Source organism: Carcharodon carcharias (assembly GCF_017639515.1).
Source record: "Carcharodon carcharias isolate sCarCar2 chromosome 33 unlocalized genomic scaffold, sCarCar2.pri SUPER_33_unloc_1, whole genome shotgun sequence".
In the NCBI taxonomy this organism is placed as follows: Eukaryota; Metazoa; Chordata; class Chondrichthyes; order Lamniformes; family Lamnidae; genus Carcharodon; species Carcharodon carcharias.
In genome coordinates, this window is record NW_024470690.1 from 1020325 (window position 1) to 1042004 (window position 21680).

A 21680-nucleotide genomic window follows, 5' to 3' on the forward strand; every position below is an offset into this window, starting at 1 on the left:
AGGAACTCCCTCCCTAACCAGTGTCTCTAGTGGAACAGTCGTGCAAATACTGTGCTACATATTTACATGTTCTGTCCAGCATACATTAGCATTTATGTTCCACCTAAGCCTTCTCCCAAGTATCCTCATAACCCAATCTTTTCTCACCTTCCCTCAAATCTATCAATGTTATTCACCTCGGCCACTCCCTGTGGGAGCGAGTTCCACATTCTCCCCACTCTCTGGGTTAAGGAGTTTCTCCTGAATTCCCCATTGGATTTATTAGTGAATAGTCTTATACCGATGGCCCCTAATTTTGTTCTTCCTCAAGTGGAAACATCCTGTTTCACTCCCGAGCCTTCTGTCACTTTAAAATACCTCGATTGGAGAGCAGGCCAAGCGATGACCCAAGAGAACATTCTGGTCTGTGTTGGTGTGGTCTATTGGTGAAAGGGAGAATGCAAACTCAACATGAGCTGGGATCTCTGGAGGATGTCTCTTGCCTGCTAGTGTGAAAACCCAAATGCTTACATGCAGAAATGAAGCAGCGTTGATAAGTAACTCTTTGTAAGGTTAACTTTATTTTGAACTGGTTTGCATTTAGTTACTCAGAGTAATGAAAGACCCTCTCCACCCCACCCTCCAAACATGAACAGATGGAATTAGGTGTTGTGAGTGACAAAGCGATAGTTTACAACCAAAGGGTCAGCTGCCGCTGCCCGTCAAGTCTGAGTAGCCACTTAAGTGTGGTCGGAACCAGCCACAACCTACAGGAAAACGAGGCAGCTTTGCAGCTGTCTTCATTCACACACACACGCAAATGAAGCTATTCATTCACACGGCAGAGTCCACACACACAACAATTCATTCACACAAAGCAGTTCACAGGCAAACACAGCACCAAATTCCAAGGCATAACAGAACTTGTGTTTATTTTTAAAACGCAGTGGATTCAAGCTGTGTGGGTGTACACACATACCGAGTTACCTAATGGCTTGCAAGGTTCATTTCAAATTTAAAATGGGGATTCGTATCAAGAGCAAAGCAAAGCCTATTTTTTTTGGGACAAAGCAATACAATTAAGACAAGGTTCACAGCACCATGTCTGGTGGCTCAGTTCCCCTTTAGATAGGACAGTGTCCCCCTGCCCTCACTCCCACCAACTGTGCTCTGAAGGTTTACAAGGTGGGAGACGGGGTTGGGGAGAGAGGTGGGGGTGGGGGGGGGAGATGTGGGGTGAGGAAAAAGGCCAAACTTCTCCCTTCTTCCAAAGGATTGGAGGGCTGGGGAACAGGGGGCCCAGCAACAAATCCAAGCATCCACTCAAAATTTACACCAGTCAATCTTATCCTGGGTTAAACTGTGATGAGGTTGGACGGGGGTGGGGGGGGGGGGGGGGGGGGAGTTGCTCAGAGCCAGGCCCACCTTCTCTGCCAGCAAAACTCAATCTCCTTTCAGCGTGGGACAGGGAGGAGATTAAAAGTTACCCTTCAACAGTGGTATGATAAGTCAGTGCTGGACAGCCAGAGAGAAAAGGAAAGAGAGAGAGAAGCACATTTCACCAGTGCTTATAAAAGTGGCATTGCCCTGTAAGAAGACAATCTTTCCTGCTCTTAAGATGCAGACTCCTCCCACCTCAATGAAGGAAATCCAGCCTGAAGCCTCAGAGCTCCCCAATCCCCCACATCCCACCACCCCCCCCCAACTGGCTGATAGCTTAAACAGGCAAAGGCAGACAGAATTCCACAGCACAGGAGCAACACAGACTTTATTTCAGCTGCATTGCTGCCCAATTACCATTTAAACCCAAGAAGCAGAGGGCATGCAGCTGCAGCACAGCTTCAGTTAAATGTCAGCATTCTCTACCAACCCACATCCCTCCCTGCAAAAGACAGGCGAGCAAACCAAGTGAGACAGCGGAGATCATTCCTCATACAACCAACAAAAAGGGTAACTAACTCCCATGGCCACATACAAAACCATACAGAACGAAGGCAGAATTGAGAACAGGAAGCCAAAATGGAACAAAAAGCAAAGCCAGCTTTCACCCCGACAATGTCTTCAGGATCGGTGACTGGGGAATGGCTCGTGAAGTTGGTGGTGGTGGGGGGGCGGGGGGGGGGGGGGGGGTGGTGGTAGGGGCGAAACAGGAGGGAGTTCATCGCTTAATTTGTTGCCCTTCTCGGAGCTGGAACGCCGATTGATCTCGTCGAGTCTCTCAGGAGCATTGGGGAAGGCCTGGGGTCCAAAGTAAAACCCGTTGCTTTGAAGTCATGTGGTGGGGTTTTTTTTTTTGCCAGGGTTTCTGAAATAAAGTTAGTGTTTGCTCGCAAATTTTTTTTGTTTTTTTTTTGGTTTTTGATTAAATTATACTTTTGTCGTTTTTTTCATTGAAATAAAATGTCTCTCAATCCCAAAGCGCACTTTTAGCTCACAGGCCTGGACTTTTTTTAAACCAGAAGCTGTATCCTGAAAAACACAAGAGAGATCGCAGTCAGTACCGAGACGCACCGGACAGCTCCGCGACCAGCCCCGGGACGCACCGGACAGCTCCGCGACCAGCCCCGGGACGCACCGGACAGCTCCGCGACCAGCCCCGGGACGCACCGGACAGCTCCGCGACCAGCCCCGGGACGCACCGGACAGCTCCGCGACCAGCCCCGGGACGCACCGGACAGCTCCGCGACCAGCCCCGGGACGCACCGGACAGCTCCGCGACCAGCCCCGGGACGCACCGGACAGCTCCGCGACCAGCCCCGGGACGCACCGGACAGCTCCGCGACCAGCCCCGGGACGCACCGGACAGCTCCGCGACCAGCCCCGGGACGCACCGGACAGCTCCGCGACCAGCCCCGGGACGCACCGGACAGCTCCGCGACCAGCCCCGGGACGCACCGGACAGCTCCGCGACCAGCCCCGGGACGCACCGGACAGCTCCGCGACCAGCCCCGGGACGCACCGGACAGCTCCGCGACCAGCCCCGGGACGCACCGGACAGCTCCGCGACCAGCCCCGGGACGCACCGGACAGCTCCGCGACCAGCCCCGGGACGCACCGGACAGCTCCGCGACCAGCCCCGGGACGCACCGGACAGCTCCGCGACCAGCCCCGGGACGCACCGGACAGCTCCGCGACCAGCCCCGGGACGCACCGGACAGCTCCGCGACCAGCCCCGGGACGCACCGGACAGATCCGCGACCAGCCCCGGGACGCACCGGACAGATCCGCGACCAGCCCCGGGACGCACCGGACAGATCCGCGACCAGCCCCGGGACGCACCGGACAGATCCGCGACCAGCCCCGGGACGCACCGGACAGATCCGCGACCAGCCCCGGGACGCACCGGACAGATCCGCGACCAGCCCCGGGACGCACCGGACAGATCCGCGACCAGCCCCGGGACGCACCGGACAGATCCGCGACCAGCCCCGGGACGCACCGGACAGATCCGCGACCAGCCCCGGGACGCACCGGACAGATCCGCGACCAGCCCCGGGACGCCCCGGACAGATCCGCGACCAGCCCCGGGACGCCCCGGACAGATCCGCGACCAGCCCCGGGACGCCCCGGACAGATCCGCGACCAGCCCCGGGACGCCCCGGACAGATCCGCGACCAGCCCCGGGACGCCCCGGACAGATCCGCGACCAGCCCCGGGACGCCCCGGACAGATCCGCGACCAGCCCCGGGACGCCCCGGACAGATCCGCGACCAGCCCCGGGACGCCCCGGACAGATCCGCGACCAGCCCCGGGACGCCCCGGACAGATCCGCGACCAGCCCCGGGACGCCCCGGACAGATCCGCGACCAGCCCCGGGACGCCCCGGACAGATCCGCGACCAGCCCCGGGACGCCCCGGACAGATCCGCGACCAGCCCCGGGACGCCCCGGACAGATCCGCGACCAGCCCCGGGACGCCCCGGACAGATCCGCGACCAGCCCCGGGACGCCCCGGACAGATCCGCGACCAGCCCCGGGACGCCCCGGACAGATCCGCGACCAGCCCCGGGACGCCCCGGACAGATCCGCGACCAGCCCCGGGACGCCCCGGACAGATCCGCGACCAGCCCCGGGACGCCCCGGACAGATCCGCGACCAGCCCCGGGACGCCCCGGACAGATCCGCGACCAGCCCCGGGACGCCCCGGACAGATCCGCGACCAGCCCCGGGACGCCCCGGACAGATCCGCGACCAGCCCCGGGACGCCCCGGACAGATCCGCGACCAGCCCCGGGACGCCCCGGACAGATCCGCGACCAGCCCCGGGACGCCCCGGACAGATCCGCGACCAGCCCCGGGACGCCCCGGACAGATCCGCGACCAGCCCCGGGACGCCCCGGACAGATCCGCGACCAGCCCCGGGACGCCCCGGACAGATCCGCGACCAGCCCCGGGACGCCCCGGACAGATCCGCGACCAGCCCCGGGACGCCCCGGACAGATCCGCGACCAGCCCCGGGACGCCCCGGACAGATCCGCGACCAGCCCCGGGACGCCCCGGACAGATCCGCGACCAGCCCCGGGACGCCCCGGACAGATCCGCGACCAGCCCCGGGACGCCCCGGACAGATCCGCGACCAGCCCCGGGACGCCCCGGACAGATCCGCGACCAGCCCCGGGACGCCCCGGACAGATCCGCGACCAGCCCCGGGACGCCCCGGACAGATCCGCGACCAGCCCCGGGACGCCCCGGACAGATCCGCGACCAGCCCCGGGACGCCCCGGACAGATCCGCGACCAGCCCCGGGACGCCCAGGACAGATCCGCGACCAGCCCCGGGACGCCCAGGACAGATCCGCGACCAGCCCCGGGACGCCCAAGACAGATCCGCGACCAGCCCCGGGACGCCCAAGACAGATCCGCGACCAGCCCCGGGACGCCCAAGACAGATCCGCGACCAGCCCCGGGACGCCCAAGACAGATCCGCGACCAGCCCCGGGACGCCCAAGACAGATCCGCGACCAGCCCCGGGACGCCCAAGACAGATCCGCGACCAGCCCCGGGACGCCCAAGACAGATCCGCGACCAGCCCCGGGACGCCCAAGACAGATCCGCGACCAGCCCCGGGACGCCCAAGACAGATCCGCGACCAGCCCCGGGACGCCCAAGACAGATCCGCAACCAGCCCCGGGACGCCCAAGACAGATCCGCAACCAGCCCCGGGACGCCCAAGACAGATCCGCAACCAGCCCCGGGACGCCCAAGACAGATCCGCAACCAGCCCCGGGACGCCCAAGACAGATCCGCAACCAGCCCCGGGACGCCCAAGACAGATCCGCAACCAGCCCCGGGACGCCCAAGACAGATCCGCAACCAGCCCCGGGACGCCCAAGACAGATCCGCAACCAGCCCCGGGACGCCCAAGACAGATCCGCAACCAGCCCCGGGACGCCCAAGACAGATCCGCAACCAGCCCCGGGACGCCCAAGACAGATCCGCAACCAGCCCCGGGACGCCCAAGACAGATCCGCAACCAGCCCCGGGACGCCCAAGACAGATCCGCAACCAGCCCCGGGACGCCCAAGACAGATCCGCAACCAGCCCCGGGACGCCCAAGACAGATCCGCAACCAGCCCCGGGACGCCCAAGACAGATCCGCAACCAGCCCCGGGACGCCCAAGACAGATCCGCAACCAGCCCCGGGACGCCCAAGACAGATCCGCAACCAGCCCCGGGACGCCCAAGACAGATCCGCAACCAGCCCCGGGACGCCCAAGACAGATCCGCAACCAGCCCCGGGACGCCCAAGACAGATCCGCAACCAGCCCCGGGACGCCCAAGACAGATCCGCAACCAGCCCCGGGACGCCCAAGACAGATCCGCAACCAGCCCCGGGACGCCCAAGACAGATCCGCAACCAGCCCCGGAACGCCCAAGACAGATCCGCAACCAGCCCCGGGACGCCCAAGACAGATCCGCAACCAGCCCCGGGACGCCCAAGACAGATCCGCAACCAGCCCCGGGACGCCCAAGACAGATCCGCAACCAGCCCCGGGACGCCCAAGACAGATCCGCAACCAGCCCCGGGACGCCCAAGACAGATCCGCAACCAGCCCCGGGACGCCCAAGACAGATCCGCAACCAGCCCCGGGACGCCCAAGACAGATCCGCAACCAGCCCCGGGACGCCCAAGACAGATCCGCAACCAGCCCCGGGACGCCCAAGACAGATCCGCAACCAGCCCCGGGACGCCCAAGACAGATCCGCAACCAGCCCCGGGACGCCCAAGACAGATCCGCAACCAGCCCCGGGACGCACAAGACAGATCCGCAACCAGCCCCGGGACGCACAAGACAGATCCGCAACCAGCCCCGGGACGCACAAGACAGATCCGCAACCAGCCCCGGAACGCACAAGACAGATCCGCAACCAGCCCCGGAACGCACAAGACAGATCCGCAACCAGCCCCGGGACGCACAAGACAGATCCGCAACCAGCCCCGGACGCACAAGACAGATCCGCAACCAGCCCCGGACGCACAAGACAGATCCGCAACCAGCCCCGGAACGCACAAGACAGATCCGCAACCAGCCCCGGAACGCACAAGACAGATCCGCAACCAGCCCCGGAACGCACAAGACAGATCCGCAACCAGCCCCGGAACGCACAAGACAGATCCGCAACCAGCCCCGGAACGCACAAGACAGATCCGCAACCAGCCCCGGAACGCACAAGACAGATCCGCAACCAGCCCCGGAACGCACAAGACAGATCCGCAACCAGCCCCGGAACGCACAAGACAGATCCGCAACCAGCCCCGGAACGCACAAGACAGATCCGCAACCAGCCCCGGAACGCACAAGACAGATCCGCAACCAGCCCCGGAACGCACAAGACAGATCCGCAACCAGCCCCGGAACGCACAAGACAGATCCGCAACCAGCCCCGGAACGCACAAGACAGATCCGCAACCAGCCCCGGAACGCACAAGACAGATCCGCAACCAGCCCCGGAACGCACAAGACAGATCCGCAACCAGCCCCGGAACGCACAAGACAGATCCGCAACCAGCCCCGGAACGCACAAGACAGATCCGCAACCAGCCCCGGAACGCACAAGACAGATCCGCAACCAGCCCCGGAACGCACAAGACAGATCCGCAACCAGCCCCGGAACGCACAAGACAGATCCGCAACCAGCCCCGGAACGCACAAGACAGATCCGCAACCAGCCCCGGAACGCACAAGACAGATCCGCAACCAGCCCCGGAACGCACAAGACAGATCCGCAACCAGCCCCGGAACGCACAAGACAGATCCGCAACCAGCCCCGGAACGCACAAGACAGATCCGCAACCAGCCCCGGAACGCACAAGACAGATCCGCAACCAGCCCCGGAACGCACAAGACAGATCCGCAACCAGCCCCGGAACGCACAAGACAGATCCGCAACCAGCCCCGGAACGCACAAGACAGATCCGCAACCAGCCCCGGAACGCACAAGACAGATCCGCAACCAGCCCCGGAACGCACAAGACAGATCCGCAACCAGCCCCGGAACGCACAAGACAGATCCGCAACCAGCCCCGGAACGCACAAGACAGATCCGCAACCAGCCCCGGAACGCACAAGACAGATCCGCAACCAGCCCCGGAACGCACAAGACAGATCCGCAACCAGCCCCGGAACGCACAAGACAGATCCGCAACCAGCCCCGGAACGCACAAGACAGATCCGCAACCAGCCCCGGAACGCACAAGACAGATCCGCAACCAGCCCCGGAACGCACAAGACAGATCCGCAACCAGCCCCGGAACGCACAAGACAGATCCGCAACCAGCCCCGGAACGCACAAGACAGATCCGCAACCAGCCCCGGAACGCACAAGACAGATCCGCAACCAGCCCCGGAACGCACAAGACAGATCCGCAACCAGCCCCGGAACGCACAAGACAGATCCGCAACCAGCCCCGGAACGCACAAGACAGATCCGCAACCAGCCCCGGAACGCACAAGACAGATCCGCAACCAGCCCCGGAACGCACAAGACAGATCCGCAACCAGCCCCGGAACGCACAAGACAGATCCGCAACCAGCCCCGGAACGCACAAGACAGATCCGCAACCAGCCCCGGAACGCACAAGACAGATCCGCAACCAGCCCCGGAACGCACAAGACAGATCCGCAACCAGCCCCGGAACGCACAAGACAGATCCGCAACCAGCCCCGGAACGCACAAGACAGATCCGCAACCAGCCCCGGAACGCACAAGACAGATCCGCAACCAGCCCCGGAACGCACAAGACAGATCCGCAACCAGCCCCGGAACGCACAAGACAGATCCGCAACCAGCCCCGGAACGCACAAGACAGATCCGCAACCAGCCCCGGAACGCACAAGACAGATCCGCAACCAGCCCCGGAACGCACAAGACAGATCCGCAACCAGCCCCGGAACGCACAAGACAGATCCGCAACCAGCCCCGGAACGCACAAGACAGATCCGCAACCAGCCCCGGAACGCACAAGACAGATCCGCAACCAGCCCCGGAACGCACAAGACAGATCCGCAACCAGCCCCGGAACGCACAAGACAGATCCGCAACCAGCCCCGGAACGCACAAGACAGATCCGCAACCAGCCCCGGAACGCACAAGACAGATCCGCAACCAGCCCCGGAACGCACAAGACAGATCCGCAACCAGCCCCGGAACGCACAAGACAGATCCGCAACCAGCCCCGGAACGCACAAGACAGATCCGCAACCAGCCCCGGAACGCACAAGACAGATCCGCAACCAGCCCCGGAACGCACAAGACAGATCCGCAACCAGCCCCGGAACGCACAAGACAGATCCGCAACCAGCCCCGGAACGCACAAGACAGATCCGCAACCAGCCCCGGAACGCACAAGACAGATCCGCAACCAGCCCCGGAACGCACAAGACAGATCCGCAACCAGCCCCGGAACGCACAAGACAGATCCGCAACCAGCCCCGGAACGCACAAGACAGATCCGCAACCAGCCCCGGAACGCACAAGACAGATCCGCAACCAGCCCCGGAACGCACAAGACAGATCCGCAACCAGCCCCGGAACGCACAAGACAGATCCGCAACCAGCCCCGGAACGCACAAGACAGATCCGCAACCAGCCCCGGAACGCACAAGACAGATCCGCAACCAGTCCCGGAACGCACAAGACAGATCCGCAACCAGTCCCGGAACGCACAAGACAGATCCGCAATCAGTACCGGACACAAGACAGATCCGCAATCAGTACCGGACACAAGACAGATCCGCAATCAGTACCGGACACAAGACAGATCCGCAATCAGTACCGGACACAAGACAGATCCGCAATCAGTACCGGACACAAGACAGATCCGCAATCAGTACCGGACACAAGACAGATCCGCAATCAGTACCGGACACAAGACAGATCCGCAATCAGTACCGGACACAAGACAGATCCGCAATCAGTACCGGACACAAGACAGATCCGCAATCAGTACCGGACACAAGACAGATCCGCAATCAGTACCGGACACAAGACAGATCCGCAATCAGTACCGGACACAAGACAGATCCGCAATCAGTACCGGACACAAGACAGATCCGCAATCAGTACCGGACACAAGACAGATCCGCAATCAGTACCGGACACAAGACAGATCCGCAATCAGTACCGGACACAAGACAGATCCGCAATCAGTACCGGACACAAGACAGATCCGCAATCAGTACCGGACACAAGACAGATCCGCAATCAGTACCGGACACAAGACAGATCCGCAATCAGTACCGGACACAAGACAGATCCGCAATCAGTACCGGACACAAGACAGATCCGCAATCAGTACCGGACACAAGACAGATCCGCAATCAGTACCGGACACAAGACAGATCCGCAATCAGTACCGGACACAAGACAGATCCGCAATCAGTACCGGACACAAGACAGATCCGCAATCAGTACCGGACACAAGACAGATCCGCAATCAGTACCGGACACAAGACAGATCCGCAATCAGTACCGGACACAAGACAGATCCGCAATCAGTACCGGACACAAGACAGATCCGCAATCAGTACCGGACACAAGACAGATCCGCAATCAGTACCGGACACAAGACAGATCCGCAATCAGTACCGGACACAAGACAGATCCGCAATCAGTACCGGACACAAGACAGATCCGCAATCAGTACCGGACACAAGACAGATCCGCAATCAGTACCGGACACAAGACAGATCCGCAATCAGTACCGGACACAAGACAGATCCGCAATCAGTACCGGACACAAGACAGATCCGCAATCAGTACCGGACACAAGACAGATCCGCAATCAGTACCGGACACAAGACAGATCCGCAATCAGTACCGGACACAAGACAGATCCGCAATCAGTACCGGACACAAGACAGATCCGCAATCAGTACCGGACACAAGACAGATCCGCAATCAGTACCGGACACAAGACAGATCCGCAATCAGTACCGGACACAAGACAGATCCGCAATCAGTACCGGACACAAGACAGATCCGCAATCAGTACCGGACACAAGACAGATCCGCAATCAGTACCGGACACAAGACAGATCCGCAATCAGTACCGGACACAAGACAGATCCGCAATCAGTACCGGACACAAGACAGATCCGCAATCAGTACCGGACACAAGACAGATCCGCAATCAGTACCGGACACAAGACAGATCCGCAATCAGTACCGGACACAAGACAGATCCGCAATCAGTACCGGACACAAGACAGATCCGCAATCAGTACCGGACACAAGACAGATCCGCAATCAGTACCGGACACAAGACAGATCCGCAATCAGTACCGGACACAAGACAGATCCGCAATCAGTACCGGACACAAGACAGATCCGCAATCAGTACCGGACACAAGACAGATCCGCAATCAGTACCGGACACAAGACAGATCCGCAATCAGTACCGGACACAAGACAGATCCGCAATCAGTACCGGACACAAGACAGATCCGCAATCAGTACCGGACACAAGACAGATCCGCAATCAGTACCGGACACAAGACAGATCCGCAATCAGTACCGGACACAAGACAGATCCGCAATCAGTACCGGACACAAGACAGATCCGCAATCAGTACCGGACACAAGACAGATCCGCAATCAGTACCGGACACAAGACAGATCCGCAATCAGTACCGGACACAAGACAGATCCGCAATCAGTACCGGACACAGAAAACAGGATCAAAAAACTATCCGACAGCAAGAAATCTGAACGCCCTTGGTTTAATGTTTTGGGAGGGGTTTAAGTGATTGTACAGGAAAAGGCTTTGCATTTCTATAGCATCTTTCACAGCCAAAGAATGTCGCTTTACAGTCAATGAAGTGCTTTTGAAATGGTCACTGGTCAGTTAGCACACAGCAATGTAAAATGACTCAGATAATATTTCCCCCCCTAAAAAATGCTGGTTGAGATATAAATGTTTATCCAGGACACCAGTGTCTACTTTGCCCTCCCTGTCTCTGCTCCAAGATAGCAGCTACTGAATCCTTAACATCCTCCTGAGGGGGTAGACAGGTTTTAAAAAAAAAAATAAGGAGGATTTGGAGGGATGCCTGCCTCCAAGTATCTCCCAATTTAAAATTCAGCACGTCAGGTTAAACGTGATGCCCTCCACAGGCAACTAGCCGGAAACCACACAAATGGTGGGGAGGCAGGAGCGGACACAAGGTGGCTGCACCTGGAAGAGTTAGGAGCAGCGAGCAGGGTTAAGAGGCAGGGGTTAACGGTGATGCTCAGTGACATACCCTGTCAGTACTGACCTATGTCGCAGTTACTTGCTCATCACCTTGGCAGCAATAGCAGATTCTTCATTCATAGCGCTGAGTACAGTGATCTGGGGGAAATAAAGTGTTGAATGCAGGTTAAGCACGAGGATAGACAACAGCCCATTCAATAATGTAAAATGCCGTAGCTCTCTAAATTATTCATATTCCACATCAGTTAAAAGCAGCAAGCTGATGCATTCACATAAACCAGAATTCAACATTTAACATGGCTCTCCTCTAACTGCTGCTAGTTTTTTAATATTCATTTTTGGGGTGTGGGCATCACTGGCTGGGCCCAGCATTTATTGCCCATCCCTAATTGCCCCTTGAGAAGGTGGTGGTGAGCTGCCTTCTTGAACCGCTGCAGTCCATGTGGTGTAGGTACACCCACAGTGCTGTTAGGGAGGGAATTCCAGGATTTTGACCCAGCGACAGTGAAGGAACGGCCGATATATTTCCAAGTCAGGTTGGTTAGTGACTTGGAGGGAACTTCCAGGTAGTGATGTTCCCATGTGTCTGCTGCCCTTGTCCTTCTAGATGGTAGTGGGCGTGGGTTTAGAAAGTGGTGTTAAGGCAGCCTTGGTGAATTCCTGCAGTGCATCTTGTAGATGGTACACACACTGCTGCTAATGTGCGTCGGTGGTGGAGGGAGTGAATGTTTGTGGATGTGATGCCAATCAAGCGGGGCTGCTTTGTCCCGGACGGTGTTGAGCTTCTTGAATGTTGTGGGAGCTGCACTCATCCAGGCAAGTGGAGAGTATTCCATCACACTCCTGACTTGTGCCTTGTAGATGGTGGACAGGCTTTTGGGAGTCAGGAGGTGAGTTACTCACCACAGGATTCCCAGCCTCTAACCTGCTCTTGTAGCCACAGTATTTATATGGCTTGTCCAGTTCAGTTTCTGGTGAATAGTAACCCCAGGATATTGATAATGGGCGATTCAGTGATGGTAATGCCATTGAACATCAAGGGGCGATAGTTAGATTCTCTCTTGTTGGAGATGGTCATTGCTGCCTTGATGTCAAAGTCAATCACACTCATCTCACCTCTGGAGTTCAGCTCTTTTGTCCATGTTTGAACCAAGGCTGTAATGAGGTCAGGAGCTGAGTGGCCCTGGCGGAACCCAAACTGGGCATCAGTGAGCAGGTTATTGCTAAGCAAGTACCACTTGATAGCACTGTTGATAACCCCTTCCATTACTTTACTGATGGAGAGTAGACTGATATTGGGAGAGTGGGTGTGGGGGGGTGATGTTAATTGGCCGGGTTGGATTTGTCCTGTTTTTTGAGTACAGAATGTACCTGGGCAATTTTCCACATAGCTGGGTAGATGCCGGTGTTGTAGCTGTTCTGGAACAGCTTGGCTAGGGGCACGGCAAGTTCTGGAGCACAAGTCTTCAGTACGATTGCCGGAATATTGTCAGGGTCCATAGTCTTTACAGTATCTTTTGATATCACGTGGAGTGAATGGAATTAGCTGAAGACTGACATCTGTGATGCTGGGGACATCCAGTGGAGGCCGAGATGAATCATCCACTCGGGGCTTCTGGCTGAAGATTGTAGCAAATGCTTCAGCCTTATCTTTTACACTGATGTGCTGGGCTCCCCCATCATTGAGGATGGGGACATTTGTGGAGTCTCCTCCTCTAGTGAGTTGTTTAATTGTTCACCACCATTCACGAGTGGATGGTGCGGACCCCCTCAGGCCCAGCCCCCTGACCATGGGCCTCCCAGCTGCAGGCCCTAAGAGGTCAGCCTGAATTTGTGTGCTTGAACCTCTGGAGTGAGACTTGACTCAGGCTAGAGTGCTCCTCACTGATTGACTGGGGCACGTCTAGAAAAGTGACCAATGTTTGCAACAGGAACGAGGGTTTTGTCGATATTGACTTGCAGAGACAGGTTACTCAGTCCTTTCTGAGGGATCTGTTTGCGTGCAGCCCTCCACATTTACAATGAGTGCTGCAAATTGTTCAACTGTGGAAGGTACCAATTGCCAAGCCCAACTCTGTATTTATTCATCATACAGCACAGGAGGGAGCCATCCAGCCCATTGCATCTGTGCTGCCAAAATCATCCCATTCCCTTCCTGCTCTTTTTGCAGAGCGCAGTTGTGATTTTTGCAATTTCTCCCCCAACAAATCTTATCCATTGCAACGAAATCAGCGTCCACCACTGTTCCAGGCAACATATTCCAGACCACAACCCCACAAAGAGCAGTTCATTGGCTTTTCCCTAACCTGGGTGCACCAGGAATAAGTTGAGTTGTACTCCAGGGCTGTCCATTAAAGCAGCAGAGGCTGCAAACCAAAGTCCTCCATTTCACCATTATACATTAGTTATTGTTTTAATTAAAAATCACCTCTCTACCTGCCCAGTGCTAGGAATGAACAGATGCATCTCCACTCTGCCCTTCAAAATGGAAAAGCAACTGGCACGGGGCAGGAATCCAGACAGGAGAGGAGGGGAGGGAAGGGAAGGCAGGACTCGAGGTTGAGAAGGAATACTGACCACTGTCTCCTCGCCAGCATTGTAACGCTGCTCTATGTCCTTCCCCAGCTCCGAATCAGGCAGCTTCAGGTCATCACGCACCTCCCCACTATCACCCAGGAGAGACAGGTAGCCATCCAGAATGCCAATCAGCTGGAAGAGAGCAGCACAGACAGTTAGCACAGCCCATCAGTCTCATTCCCCACCTACAAAGTACAACACACACCTCCCAGATCTCGCCCACCACCCGAACTCGCAGGCAAGTACCTGGTAGTCAGATCTTCTGATGTTGGGCACATCCATGTTGTGGGTGGAAGGGCAGATGTCCTCATACTTTTTGCCGGTGAATAGGTCAATGCCCACCAAGTGAACCTAGTAGCAACACAGCAGGTATGGTAAGAAATCTGGCAGAAGTGCAGTTAGGCAGGTTAACTTTTAGACATACCACTTTCCATTATGACTACAGAAGTATAGAAATTTAGAACAGAGAAGCTACCAAGTGTTGTGCAGCAATGGACAATGTCAACATCTTTCCTTAGCATTTTACTTCAATTCAGAGTTGGCAAGTACTCTCACTGGAGTGAAAGGGTCAAGTCTCAGGCACACACCTGCCCCTCCAACAGCAGCTGAAAGCAGCCCCAGCTCAGGCATAAAGAGAAAGGGAGATGAGGGGCAGGGACCAGGGCAGAGATAGGGAAGGGGGAGAAAAAGAACAAAGGGAGTTAGAGAGAGAAAGGAAAAAGACAGAGCCTGGATCCTGAGGAGCACTGGTATCCACACAAACCCTTTCCAACAGGGACCAGCCAATAACAATCAGGAACTGATGATGATGTCACTTCCCTTACACGTGTGGAGCATCATCAGCCCACGACCAAGATCAGTTAACGCTGAACAGGGCCATGAGTGGAACCAGGACCAGGAGGAATATGGCAAGTACTTCACCAAGGAGAACGACGTTTTAAAATAGAGGAGGGGATCGTAACCGACAGGTCAGAGAATGGTGCTGATATAGGAGACACCGGGAGCTCTGCAATATGTGACTGGCCTGAAGGCAGCTGGTGCAGTGGACTATAAGCTCTATGGGTTGCAGCTGCTGGAAGAGCCAGAACTGTTCCTCACCACCTGGAGTGCATCAGGAGGAGGCACAAAGCGTTTAACAGAGAATTGAAGGAGGGGCCAAAAACCGAGCTCATAGGTGAGGAACAGAGCAACAGAGTGCAATCTGCTTACTAAACCCTGCACAGACAAACAGGGTACAATCTGCTTAATAAACCCCACACAGCCAAACAGGGTGCAATCTGCTTACTAAACCCCACACAGCCAAACAGGGTGCAATCTGCTTACTAAACCCCACACAGCCAAACAGGGTGCAATCTGCTTACTAAACCACACACAGCCAAACAGGGTGCAATCTGCTTACTAAACCCCGCACAGCCAAACAGGGTGCAATCTGCTTACTAAACCCTGCACAGACAAACAGGGTACAAACTGCTTAATAAACCCCACACAGCCAAACAGGGTGTGATCTGCTTACTAAACCCCGCACAGCCAAACAGGGTGTAATCTGCTTACTAAACCCCGCACAGCCAAACAGGGTGTAATCTGCTTACTAAACCCCGCACAGCCAAACAGGGTGCAATCTCCTTACTAAACCCCACACAGCCAAACAGGGTGCAATCTGCTTACTAAACCCCACACAGCCAAACAGGGTGCAATCTGCTTACTAAACCCCGCACAGCCAAACAGGGTGCAATCTGCTTACTAAACCCCGCACAGCCAAACAGGGTGCAATCTGCTTACTAAACCCCGCACAGCCAAACAGGGTGCAATCTGCTTACTAAACCCCGCACAGCCAAACAGGGTGCAATCTGCTTACTAAACCCCGCACAGCCAAACAGGGTGCAATCTGCTTACTAAACCCCACACAGCCAAACAGGGTGCAATCTGCTTACTAAACCCCGCACAGCCAAACAGGGTGCAATCTGCTTACTAAACCCCGCACAGCAAAACAGGGTGCAATCTGCTTACTAAACCCCGCACAGCCAAACAGGGTGCAATCTGCTTACTAAAACCCGCACAGCCAAACAGGGTGCAATCTGCTTACTAAACCCCGCACAGCCAAACAGGGTGCAATCTGCTTACTAAACCCCGCACAGCCAAACAGGGTGCAATCTGCTTACTAAACCCCGCACAGCCAAACAGGGTGCAATCTGCTTACTAAACCCCACACAGCCAAACAGGGTGCAATCTGCTTACTAAACCCCGCACAGCCAAACAGGGTGCAATCTGCTTACTAAACCCCGCACAGCCAAACAGGGTGCAATCTGCTTACTAAACCCCGCACAGCCAAACAGGGTGCAATCTGCTTACTAAATCCCGCACAGCCAAACAGGGTGTAATCTGCTTACTAAACCCCGCACAGCCAAACAGGGTGCAATCTGCTTACTAAACCCCACACAGCCAAACAGGGTGCAATCTGCTTACTAAACCCCACACAGCCAAACAGGGTGCAATCTGCTTACTAGACCCCACACAGCCAAACAGGGTGCAATCTGCTTACTAAACCCCGCACAGCCAAACAGGGTGTAATCTGCTTACTAAACCCCGCACAGCCAAACAGGGTGCAATCTCCTTACTAAACCCCGCACAGCCAAACAGGGTGCAATCTGCTTACTAAACCCCGCACAGCCAAACAGGGTGCAATCTGCTTACTAAACACCGCACAGCCAAACAGGCAACCTGGGAAGTACAGCAAAAGCCTCCTCCCATGTTAAATGCAGTGAGGACACATCTACAAAGAAACTTAAAGGGGACTGTGCATTAAAAGATTCTAACCACATTCAGCCAAGTTTGAATGGTGGGATGGAGTGACTTCAAGAGGCACTCTGAAAGGGAAAGCAACCATTTGTAGTGCCTGCCGCAGTGATAGCATGAGGCACTTCAGGGAAACCTTCCAAATATCTGACACTAAGCAAAATAAGGGTAAAACAGGAGATGACTAGCAACTTGCTCAAGTGGTGAATTGTAATGATTAAAGGGAGGAGGGGATGGAGGCAGTCAGAGAGAGAGATGGGGGGTGGGGAGGAGGGCGGGGGGAGGGAGAGAGAGAGAGAGAGAGACAGAGACACACACACAGACACACATGGATAAGCTGGGAGGGAATCCCAAGGTCAGGCCCAGGCAGCAGAAGTCATGGCCGCTAATGGTGAAATGATGGAAACGGGTGGATGTTCATTCCAGACCAGAATTAGAGAAGTGCAAAAGTCCCAGAGGATTGCTGGAAGTTACAGGAATCGGGAGTGGGTGATTCCATGCAGCGAGTATTTGAAAACGTAACGATTCCTGCAGCAGAAGTCAAGGTAGATTGGCTATCACTGGGCTGGATGCAGGAGTGCAGGACTTGCTGAGAGTAAGGATAGTTTAGGAACGAGCTCAAATTCACAGGAGGCCAGCAAATGGCGAGAGAAACTGGGAGGGAGAGCAGGATCAGCACTGCCTTCCTGCCCTTACCTTGGCATGGCCATGCTTGCCAGTCTTGGAAGTTGACATGTCCACAATCTTGCACGGGCGCCCTTTCAGCACCACAAAGCCGTTTTTACGCAGCGCAGAGCATTGCATGGGATAGGTGGTTGAAGCCCCAGAGTGGCCAGTCTCAAAATCCACATCGGCAGGATCTGCCATCTTTCAAGGTGGGTCGTGTGGTACTGCAACACAGGAGGCAAAGACAGAGTGAGATCCACACACCAACCAAAAACACACCTCGTCTCCCAGTGTGAAACAGCCCAAATCACCACCGGCCCCTCCCGCTCCCTGTAAACCACCTCAAATCACCACCGGCCCCTCCCCCTCCCTGTAAAACATCCCAAATGACCACCGGCCCCTCCCTGTAAAACATCCCAAATGACCACCGGCCCCTCCCCTTCCCTGTAAAACAGCCCAAATCACCACCGGCCCCTCCCCCTCCCTGTAAAACACCCCAAATCACCACCGGCCCCTCCATGTAAACCACCCCAAATCACCACCGGCCCCTCCCCTCCCTGTAAAACAGCCCAAATCACCACCGGCCCCTCCCCCTCCCTGTAAAACTGCCCAAATCACCACCGGCCCCTCCCCCTCCCTGTAAAACAGCCCAAATTGAAATTGAAATTGACAGGTATGATGTGGTGGGCATTACGGAGACATGGCTGCAAGGGGATCAAGACTGGGAGCCAAATATCCAAGGATATACATCCTAACAAAAAGATAGGCAGGTTGGCAGAGGGGGTGGGGTTGCTTTGTTAGTAAGAAATTAAATTAAATCAATAGCAAGAAATGACGTAGGGTCAGATGATGTAGAATCTGTGTGGGTAGAGTTGAGGAACCGCAAAGGTATAAAAAACCATAATGGGAGTTATGTACAGGCCTCTGAACAGTAGTCAGGATGTGGGGCACAAGATACACCAGGAGATAGAAAAGGTGTGTAAGAAAGGCAAGGTTACAGTGATCATGGGGGATTTCAATATGCAGGTAGACTGGGAAAATCAGGTTGGTAGTGGATCCCAAGAAAAGGAATTTGTGGAATGTCTACGAGATGGCTTTTTGGAGCAGCTTGTGGTGGAGCCCACTAGGGAACAGGCAATTCTAGATTTAGTGATGTGTAATGAGGCAGATTTGATAAGGGAGCTTAAGGTGAAGGAACTCTTAGGAGGAAGTGACCATAATATGATAGAATTTACCCTGCAATTTGAGAGGAAAAAGCTGGAATCAGATGTAACGGTATTACAGTTGAATAAAGGCAACTACAGAGGCATGAGGGAGGAGCTGGCCAGAATTGACTGGGAGATGAGCCTAGCAGGAAAGACAGTGGAACAGCAATGGCAGGAGTTTCTGGGAGTAATTTGGGAGACACAGCAAAATTCATCCCTAGGAAGAAGGGGGTCCTTCTCAGGATGGCAGCCGGTGACTAGAGGAGTTCCACAGGGGTCAGTGTTGAGATCACAACTTTTCACTTTATACATTAATGATCTTGATGAAGGAACTGAGGGCATCCTGGCTAAGTTTGCAGATGTTACAAAGATAGGTGGAGGGACAGGTAGCATTGAGGAGGCGGGGAGGCTGCAGAAGGATTTGGACAGGTTAGGAGAATGGGCAAAGAAGTGGCAGATGGAATACAATGTGTGGAAGTGTGAGGTCATGCACTTTGGTAGGAAGATTAGAGGCAGGGACTATTTTCTAAATGGGGAGAGAATTCAGAAATCTGGAGTGCAAAGGGACTTCAGAGTCCTAGTCCAGGATTCTCTTAAGGTTAACTTGCAGGTTGAGCCAGTAGTTAGGAAGGCAAATGCAATGTTGGCGTTTATTTCGAGAGGACTAGAATATAAAAGCAGGGATGTGCTACTGAGGCTTTATAAGGCTCTGGTCAGACCACATTTAGAATATTGTGAGCAATTTTGGGCCCCATATCTCAGGAAAGATGTTCTGGCCCTGGAGAGGGTCCAGAGGAGGTTCACGAGAACGATCCCAGGAATAAAAGGCTTAACATATGAGGAACGTTTGAGGACTCTGGGTCTATACTCAATGGAGTTTAGAAGGATGAGGGGGGATCTGATTGAAACTTACAGAATACTGTAAGGCCTGGATAGAGTGGGCGTGGGGAAGATGTTTCCATTAGTAGGAGAGACTAGGACCCGAGGGCACAATTTCAGAGTAAAGGGAAGACCTTTTAGAACAGAAATGAGGAGAAACTTCTTTAGCCAGAGAGTGGTGAATCTATGGAATTCATTGCCACAGAAGGCTGTGGAGGCCAGGTCATTAAGTGTATTTAAGACCGAGATAGATAGATTCTTGATTGGTAAGGGGATCACAGGTTACAGGGAGAAGGCGGGAGAATGGGGTTGAGAAACTTATCAGCCATGATTGAATGGCAGAGCAGACTCGATGGGCCGAATGGTCTAATTTCTGCTCCTATGTCTTATGGTCTTATCACCACCGTCTGCTCCCCCTTCCTGTAAATAGCCCAAATCACCACCGCCCCCTCCCTCTTCCTGTAAACAGCCCAAATCTCTACAATTTGCTAAGTTGCACTCCCCAGGTGTTTGAGATACCTCCCAGTTGTTCGTTCCCTTCTAATTCTTGATTCACAGCTATTTCTGGAATGTTACTTGTATCCTTTATACTGAAGACCGATGCTGATTACCTGTTCAATTCATCTCCTTATTTTCAATTAACTCCCCAGTCTCATTTTCTATAGGACCAACGTTCACTTTTAGCTTCTATAGCAACTCTTACTATCTGTCTTCATATTTCTAGTTAGCTTCCTTTTGTACAGTAAATTTTCCCTCCTTATTAATCTATTCTGTTTTGTCTTTTACATTCTGTCCAATCTGCTGACCTGTCACCCATCTTCACTCAGCTATATACTTATTTTTAAAAGTCTGATACAACCTTTAACCTGTTCTTTCGTTAATCACGGAGATGGGTCCTCCCCTTGGAATTTTCTCTTGTTGGAATGAATTTATTTTGTAAATTCTGAAATGTCCCCTTAAATGTCTGCCACACTACTACCTCAGCTCAATAATACCAAGAACAGTGGGACAACCTGGCAACCTTGACAGCAAGAAAACTATATTCCCAAGGTTGCTCACATGCCAACAATCAGCTCTGCACCTCCAAAAGTACCAACCATCCCTCAACACCAAGAACAAGTGCTCATTTGATGAGACTTCATTTGGGGAAGCAGTTAGAATGGGGCATGAGGGCAAATGAAGCCCATTCCAAATGTAAGCAAACCAAGATGTTGGAGCAGGGACCCAGCAAGGTAGAAGCTAACAGAGCAGTCATCTCACCACAGCCTTCAAAGCTTTCTCAAACAGCCTCACAGCTAACTCAAGCTATGTTTCAACAGGCTCCCTGGAATCTTATTCCAAAAGCCTTGAGAATCGCGAGGAAAATTCCACCCATTAGCCCGCACTTTTCCAAGAACTTTACAAACTCGGCTATTTTAAGTTGTTTCAATCATAAACAATTTTTCATGATGAGTCATCAATTCTTTTCAGAATTGTGATCAAGTCAGCTCAGCCAGCAAACTGTGTTTATATAGTGCCCAGTAAAACATCAAGCTGCTCCGCAGCAATGTTATCAGGCAAAAACTAGCACCGAGACAAAAGGATAGGTGATCAAGAGTTTGGCCAAAGAGGTAGGTTTTAAGGAAAGGAGCGGAGAGAGAGAGAGAGAGACAGTTGTTTTTGGGGGGGGGGTGGGGTGGGGGGAGCAGAGAAATTTAGGGAGGGGATTTCAGAGCTTCAGGTCCAGGCAGCTCAAAGTCCTCTTATTTTCAAACAAGCCAGATTTTAACCGTTAAACTCCCAAGACCCAAATCACCTTCATTGCACTCTCCTTGAAACAATCTCTACCAGAGTCCTCACTGTGCCTTTTCCCTCAGGGATTTCTTTCCACTAACTAGGTTATAGAAATG

The 21680-nt window shown here is 54.7% G+C and overlaps 1 protein-coding gene across 2 annotated transcripts in view; it reads right to left on the minus strand.

The window, feature by feature from the left end:
* Positions 1–894: 894 nt before the first annotated feature.
* LOC121274157 (eukaryotic translation initiation factor 5A-1-like) overlaps positions 895–21680 on the minus strand; it is a 30525-nt gene continuing 9739 nt past the window's right edge. Inside the window, exons 2-6 of one of the 2 annotated variants that reach the window (XM_041181337.1) lie at positions 17738–17931; positions 14495–14599; positions 14249–14380; positions 11736–11809; positions 895–2448 (exon numbers count right to left, since the gene is read on the minus strand). In XM_041181337.1, the coding sequence (XP_041037271.1) occupies positions 11747–11809; positions 14249–14380; positions 14495–14599; positions 17738–17908 (471 nt within the window). In that variant the 5' untranslated portion in view covers positions 17909–17931 and the 3' untranslated portion in view covers positions 895–2448; positions 11736–11746. Of the gene's footprint in view, positions 2449–11720; positions 11810–14248; positions 14381–14494; positions 14600–17737; positions 17932–21680 lie in introns of those variants that run through there. The other variant, XM_041181338.1, reaches the window with a different exon arrangement.